General features: G+C 42.4%; 1 protein-coding gene across 2 annotated transcripts; it reads left to right on the forward strand.

Moving 5' to 3' along the window:
* The first annotated feature begins 544 nt into the window (after nucleotides 1–544).
* Nucleotides 545–4,404, forward strand: LOC148018857 (glucan endo-1,3-beta-glucosidase 5-like). 2 transcript variants are annotated; one of them, XM_087701410.1, is made up of 3 exons: nucleotides 545–812; nucleotides 2,005–2,394; nucleotides 2,505–4,404. In XM_087701410.1, exons 2-3 carry the CDS (start codon nucleotides 2,036–2,038, stop codon nucleotides 3,631–3,633), a joined length of 1,488 nt encoding a protein of 495 aa, XP_087557536.1. In that variant the 5' UTR covers nucleotides 545–812; nucleotides 2,005–2,035; the 3' UTR covers nucleotides 3,634–4,404. The 2 variants fall into 2 exon arrangements, with proteins under 2 accessions (XP_087557536.1, XP_087557534.1); XM_087701408.1 differs by lacking the exon at nucleotides 545–812 and adding an exon at nucleotides 1,055–1,803.
* The last annotated feature ends 3,698 nt before the right edge of the window (nucleotides 4,405–8,102 follow it).

An 8,102-nucleotide genomic window follows, 5' to 3' on the forward strand; every position in this document is an offset into this window, starting at 1 on the left:
GGGTGAAAGGAGAAGCCTCAATTAGAGATGTGAAGATAAGCTTGTGGAGTGATCTTTTTGAATTATTACTTTTTACAAGTGGAAAAAGATAGGCAGGATAGTGAAGGCTGTTGTGAAGCGATAAGGTATCTTGGTATTCAAGCGAATTTTTTAAAGGTTGGCAAAGGTTATATATTTCAAGCTAAAAGCAGGGTCTCCAAAGATTCATGGGGGGGGGGGGGCCGGGGCGGTCAACTTCTCGCAAAAAATATTTATCAATTAAAACGATTACACAAAAAATTGAAGGTGCAGAAATGATAAAGGTCCAGGTAGGTTGGCATCGGAGTTTGGCTTTTGATATTTAAAAAATTAAAATTAAAAAAAAAGCGATCATATCATGATTTATATAATCAGAAGCTTTAACTGTTATCATGTTTTCCATTCTCTCTTCTGAAAAAAAAGAAAAGAAAAGAAATACTGATAGTAAACAGTAGCAATAATCATAACAGGACAAACCGGGGTTTTTAATATGTAGTTCTCTTTTCCTTCCTCACGGAAAGAGATTCATCACAGTTTGCGACTGGTGCAGGTGGGAGGGGGGCGGCTATGGCGATGATCTGTCAGATGGGTCGGGCGCCTGTGGGCCCAGCGCCTCGGTCAGCCCGCGGCCCCGCGGTTGTCTCTCTCGTCTTCGACGAGGCAGAACAGGCGGCAGCAGCAGCAGCAGAAGGAAAAGGCCCCAATCTGCTAATTACCTGTAGTGTCAAAATTAGGCCTAGACGAAGAAGAAGAAGAAGAGCTATGGCGGCAAATTAGGGTTTCAGAAACATACAGTAAGTACAGAATCACTACAGACATTGACATAAGAGTGAGTAATGTTCACACAGTAGACGTCCCTGGAGACTTGGACCATAGTTAGGGTTTTCGTCCGAGAGTAACGGAAGTTGGAAAGGCTCAATTGAATTGCCGTATGGGATTCTTTTAAGAAGTTGGGAAGGCTTAATTGAATTGCCGTTTGGGATTCTTTTGAAAAAGAAGAAACCCCCGCCTGAGGTCGCCCCCCCCCCCTCTTTTCCCGATATCTGAATACACGTCTTGGGGTTTGAAGACGTGGGTCAGGGACTCAGGGGCCAGGGCTTGATTCGCTTGGGTTTCTTTTGCATCAGCAAAAGGGTCACCTCCCCTTTCCCCAAACTGTCAGTGGAGACGACAGGTCAGGGCCCCAGGGTACTGTACATATTAGACCCAGAGAGAAACCCTGGTTTCAGAGAGAGAGCGAGAGAGACCTGCGCCCCTGTCCCCGTATGGATGCATCCGCATAGCCGAATAAGTGCCATGAATGGATGAATGAGAGCCCTTGTTCATGCGGAGAAGAGAGAATTACCCCCTTGGGCCCTTGTATATAACTAGAGCTGCAGAGCATTCAAAGCCATCCTTTCTTGTCGGCCAGAATACTTTCCTTCATAGCTGAGAAGACAGTTGCGACTGGTCATCTTACCATTCCTGCCGATCCTGTATCATAAGGCAGACCAGCACACTCATGTATGTATGCCTGACTGAACCGCAGAAGTTGAACTCCATCCATCGCAGCAGCTGAGGAGGAAGTTGCTCGAGCAATCATTGCTACACAGGTATCCTCAAGAGGAAAACCTGGAGGTAGCAGAGCAAGGGAGAGCACTTTTGCATCCCATTCTTTGTGAGCTCATCTGCTAGCAGCTTGCTCCTCTTTGGTGCTGCATCCACCTGTTCTTGTTTCTCTCCTCCTCAAAGCGAGCATCTGCAGCATATGCTAATCAAGTTGTGATCTGTATCACTCAAGTCCTGGTGATTTCCATGCCCAGAGTTGCTTCTTCTCTGCTTTGAACATGTTTTGTTTTGGCATGTCTGTCTTGTACTTCGAAAGGAATGTCTTATTTGGGCAGTTGCACACCTTTTTCTTATCAGCTGTCTTATGTTAACACACCCACCCACCCAATACACGGCTACCCAGCTTGGCACCTGTGCTCATTTTCTGTTGAATGGCAGGTGTTTTCACCAGAAGGCCAGTTGTTTCACCATGACTGTAGTTGCAGGAGAGCTATGGCTAAGACCAGCTATTCTACTCTGTACTATCAGCATCGGATGGTTAACACTTTTGGATTTCTCTGATGGGCTTGGAGTCAATTGGGGGATACAGGCTTCTCATCCTTTGCCTGCAGATATTGTTGTACAGATGTTGAAATCTAACAATATTGGAAAGGTGAAGCTGTTTGATGCAAACAGCACTGTCATGAGTGCTCTGGCTAACAGTAACATTGAGGTGATGGTTGGCATTCCAAATGATCTTCTAGTAAGCCTCACAAACCAGGCGCAGGCCACGACTTGGGTTCAGAACAACATTGTGCGCTACCTCACCGCAAACGGTGTAAGCATCAAGTATGTATCAGAACCATCTTTTCTGTTTTTCTGTCTAGGGTTATCAGGCATGTTGATAATCTCGTAGGTATGAAGTATGTAAATCAGATTTGCTTCTTCCACTCCTTCAGGTATGTGGCTGTTGGCAATGAACCATTCTTGAAAAGCTACAATGACACCTACGTAAATGTTACATATCCTGCCCTGGTCAATATTCAGAATGCTCTCAATGCAGCAAACCTTGGCAGTACTGTCAAAGCTACAGTCCCAATGAATGCTGACGTTATTGCAGGAGGGCAAGTCCCATCTACCTCTGTATTCCGTCCAGATGTTTCAAGCATTATGAGACAGATTGTGATGTTGCTTAATCAAAACAATGCTCCCTACACTATCAACATCTACCCTTTCATTAGTCTGTACGATCAGCCAGATTTTCCAGTTGATTTTGCGTTTTTTGATGGCTCTCAGCATGCAATCACAGATGGAACTTACACTTATGAAAATGTTTTTGATGCTAGTTATGATTCATTGGTAGCAGCCTTAGGTGCACTTGGATTTGGGAATATGCAGATTATTGTTGGAGAAATAGGGTGGCCAACAGATGGTGATGTGAATGCTAACAAGAATTATGCAAGGAAGTTCAATCAAGGGTTTGTTAATCATGTCACGAGCAATACAGGCACCCCACGCCGACCAAATCAAGCTATTGACTTCTATTTATTCAGCCTGATTGATGAAGATCTGAAGCTTATTGCACCTGGTCACTTTGAGCCACATTGGGGAATTTTTGAATATGATGGCAAGCCAAAGTATCCATTGTCTTTGAGTGGTGCGAATGGGCCCACACTTGTTCAAGCGAAAGGTGTAGAGTTCATGACCAGCGAGTGGTGTGTATACAATCCTAGTTCTGGTGACACATCTAAACTTGGTGACAGCATTACTTATGCCTGCTCCAATTCTGACTGCACTTCTCTTGGCTATGGCTGCTCATGTTATGGTTACCTTGATGCAAATGGAAATGCATCCTATGCTTTCAATCAGTATTTTCAACGCCAGAATCAAGGGCTTGGCACTTGTGATTTTAATGGTCTTGGGCAGGTTGTCACAAAAGATCCGACAGTGCAGTCCTGTGAGTTTATGGTCCAAATCGCATATCCTACATTTGCATCATCTTTTGAAAGTGGTTGTGCCAAGCCAAGGACACTCTCATACATTGTTTTGCTTATGCTGCCTCTCCTGCTGTTCATTTGGGGATTTTGAGTGAACACACCTGTATTGGCCAATCAAAAAGATAAGTCCCTTTTGACCTTTCAACTGGTTGGTGTGGCGACCAGATTCTTCTGGGCAGTGAGGTAAGCTGGCAGTCTTGCCAGTCAGGGTGCTCCAGTTCCGAAAGGCAGATATATTGTGCCCTGGCGAAGGTAAGGCAGATATATTGTGCCCTGGCAAAGGAAGATTTTGTCATTATTCTAACCTCCAAATGGGACGCTACAGTTTAGGTTGTGCGATGTATCCTGTATTTTTGTACTCCTTGTGGATCTGTGGGTGGTCTCTTCATTACTTCATTTTGTACCCTACCCTTTCTGCATGGAGCTGCAGTCAGTGTTCTTTTTGTTCACACTGGCTGAACATAACACGGACTCCTTAGGATGAATACCACATCAATACTGCCTGACTAATGGAAATGTCACATGCATGTGCTTAATTGATGATGGAGCATCTAAATACTCTTGGTTTTTCTGTTAATTAAATAAAACTTTGTACAACATTATGGTGGGTCAGTTGCAACCTGTCTCAGATGTGTACATATATCCAACGACCGAGTTTGGATGCATGGTTGAAATCTGGCTTCTTGAAAAGAATATGCTGATTCAGTTTAAATCTGAAATTCAAGTGCATGTTTCCCTTGGTATGGACAGAACTCGGTTCCTAAAGGATAGAGCCACTGATGTGATGGCAAGGTTATGGAAACTGCTTGAGCTTGCATTTGGTGATTGATACATTGGACTGTGTACAGATGGCTGTTATAACTGTGAAAGTGGTTTAGAACTACAGATAGTGCTATATCAGAAGGGAAGTGGTTAAATAGAATCTCTTATCAGAAGGTCTAACATTCATTCCTTCACAGTCAGAAGATACTCTGGATCTAGTGCCCTACTATTAGTCAACTTACTTCCAAAGCTTTTTTAGTCTGCACATTTGGAAGCATATACTGAATGTTCGTCAAAAATGTTGTTTAGAGAGGGAGAGACAGAGAGGGGGAGGGGGTGTGGTTTGTGTTGTGTATGTGTGCTTGCAAGGTAAGGTTTAATAATGCTTGTAAATCAAAATTTTTCTTTTTGAGGACGTGTGGGTTACTAGGCAACCCTGTTGGGTTTGATGGACATCTGCCGGATTGATGGCAGATTGGTGGCGAGGTAGACATGGTATCAGAATAGTAGGAAAACCATTAACTTTTTTAGTTGCAGTCTTTATAAGTGCCATGTGTAGTGGTACTACCTCAGGTACAGAATATTGTTGAGGAACAGTTTGAATATGTATTGTCACACCTTTGATAAGGAAGAGCTTGAGGTGGGATGGGCTGCCTAAAGAAAATTTCAGCATTTGTTTTGTGAATGCAAAGGCTGCCTGTAGTAGTTGTATGTTGAAACTTGTAACAAACATGGTGTATTTTAGATGATTAAAGATACTGGTGTTAAAATTGCTGCCAAAGGTATTTAGCTGTTTTTGGATGGTAATTTTGGAGGCCTTCACTTGCCACACCTTTGACAAGGGAACTTGAGCTGGGATGAACAGCTCGATGGAAATTCTAGCACCTATGGTGTGAATTTAAAGGCCCTCATAGGAGTGTATGTGGCACATTGGGGCTATGCTAGATGATCAGTGCTTGGGATTGCATTGGAATTGTTGCCAAATGTATTGGATGAAATTAGGACATTGAATTCTTCACTTCAATAAGATTTTGGTTACAGCCTTGTGAGATCCTTGTTGGTATGGCCAAATGATGTACTTTTATTGGGGCTCTGTTAGTATTGGTATTTTGCTTGTGGCTCAACCTCTAAATTGATCCTAAGCCTCCACAAACTTATTCTCCTTCCTTACCATTTTTAGACTTAAAACGTTCACGTGTCATGGGTAGGCTGAAGTTCTTTGAAAATAGAAAGATGATATGTTTTAGATACCATTGTAAATAGTTGTATGTATGAATGCCATAATGGACTTAATATCCTCAAACCAAAAAATACATCCTTAAATAAAAAGGAATACAAGTAAAAGCTACACATTTTAGGATAGGATCAACTATCATCTATTCTCTAGTTTTGTCAAAAATGTGTAAATAATTCGTTATTACTATTAGAGAATTATTGACAATCCACCTTATAGGTGTTGCAAGCTAGTCCAAAACATTGATTAACACCCAAAAGCAAAATCAAACATTGGCCATCTTTAAGATTTAAAGGCCTACTTTGTAAATCTAATATCTTTTTAATTCTCTGGAGTAAGGCTGAAACATCTCTTACAATATTGCAAAAAGGGAGGTAGGCTTGACTCTCCTTTCCATGGCCATTGTAACTATATTCTTGTTATTCCAAATTGGTGACAACCCTAATAACATTCTAGAGTTTGAGGGACTTCTCATCAAGTTACCTTCATCTCCAAAGAGAGTTGTTTTCATTTTGTTGACAGAGTTAATACTTGCTTTCTCGACCCAAGACCTAATGCTCCCAAATGGTTTGAGCAATAGAATAGTGCCATAAACCATGAGGGATGGATTCTATGATTTTGAAACACGTAGGACATTAAGGTGAGACCTTGGCTACCTTACCCACCCGGTCTTTAGTGCTTAGCTTTTGTGCGCAGGTTTTCCAAAGAAAGGTATTAAGCTTATTGGATGGAGTACTCTAAACCCTCCTAATGCGGCATCTCCATGTCTTCCAATGGTATCTAGGGAAGGTAGATTTCTAGGATGCATTGACATTGACAAATCTCTCATTGCTTCTAGAACCTTCAAAATTGGACCTCTTCTTGGTCATATAAAGAGGCTTTCCTTTGGTGGTAAGGATAGATTTGGTGATGGGTAACCTAACATTGGCACAAGCGATAGGCCAACTATCCTTTCTATTTGACAAGAACTAGCTTAGCCTAAAACACAATATTTGTTTGAGGCCAAAATTCTCTCTAATCTCATTGACTTCCATAAACCTAACCTTAGAGGCTAGCGAGATATCGTGCTAGTGTTAGAGGCCCTTCCAGGATTGACAAAGCTTCAAACTATCCTTTGCCAATGCCTTGTTATTATTAAATGCAAAGGTTGACAACCACGTATGATTCTTTAGAGTTGTATCCCCACACCTCCTTGAGCTATCGTTCCACTTGATAGATTTAATGGAAACCTTCCATGATTTAAGTATGGAGTTGGTTGTAGGGGATTCCCTAATCTTAAAGCCCATGTTTTCCAAAAGAACATCCTTCCACTTGAGCCTGGTCCATTTACCTTTGGCTTTGGCAAAGCCCCTTACATTTAGTGAGCCATGAGGTGCAACCAAGGGAGGTCATAGTTGAGCGTAGAGTTTGAAGACAAGCACGGTTGCCTTATTGGACATGCCCTCTAGACCTAGTCCACCATTTGCTTTAGACTCGCAAAGAATATCCTAAGCAATCAAGTGCCATCTTGTGGTATTGGCATAGCCCCACATAAAGTTTTTGGCTAGCCTTTCCAGGGATCCCCAAGATGACTTCGAGAAGGAGCATGTTGTGGTGACAAAACTTGTTGTCAGATTTGATCAATGTGTTGAGAATGGTAATTCTCTCCATTGAGGCCAATTGGGAGGTGGCCAAAAGCCCTTAGCTTAGCTTCCACTTTGGCTTTTAGTTAATCAAACTTCTGCTTCTCAACGAGGGCAACCCCAACAGGAGACTTGAGGTATCGGAACACTTGACCCGGCTTGATGATCTTATAACTGTACTCTAGCATCCAGTCTTTGACATCCAAGATTGTGAGGGGGAGCATCTTTGTCTTACGCATATTGATACCAAAGCCAGAGACTCTACAGAAGAGGTTGTAAACATTCAATAGAGAGTCAATGTTCTATTTGGGGGCCTTGACAATATTTGAGTTGTCACCAACAAAAAGCTGGCTACAAAACTGTGTGCCATTAGGGAGAGGAAGGCCCTTCAAGTTGGACTCTATTTTTGAAATCCATTATCATCAGCAGGGGTTTTGTGATCACAGCAAAGAGAAGGGGAGCTATGGTCAACCTTGCCACACAGATCTCCTAAGATGAAAATCATGAGAGCTTACCATTGCCATCAACTGTGCTTGAAGCATTTGTGAATAGGCCACCAATCATTTTACAAAAGAGTGATCCAAAACCCATCCACTCAAGGGTTGGCAAGAATAAATCCCATTTGACGTGGTCATAAGCTTTGTCTATATCCATGTTGACAAGGACAAATTGACCTCCTCTTCCCAACATGTAGCCAATTGAGAGAACAAGGTTGAGGATAGCATTGTGGATGTGGCAATTGTAAAGGAAGCCATATTGACCATGCTCGAGAATCCTAGGAAGAAGGCCTTTGTTATGGTCTTATAGCTGGCATTGAGCATTGAGGATGCCACTGGCTAATGGAACTTCTGTCACATGGGGCTTAGGAATCAACTTGATCACACCATGATTAATGCAAGGGGGGAGGGAGCCAATCCTTCTGAACTGGTTAGAAAAATTGTA

Source organism: Lygodium microphyllum, chromosome 20 (genome assembly GCF_053477565.2).
Source record: "Lygodium microphyllum isolate KBCC chromosome 20, Lygodium_microphyllum_v1.1.10, whole genome shotgun sequence".
NCBI classification, from domain to species: Eukaryota; Viridiplantae; Streptophyta; class Polypodiopsida; order Schizaeales; family Lygodiaceae; genus Lygodium; species Lygodium microphyllum.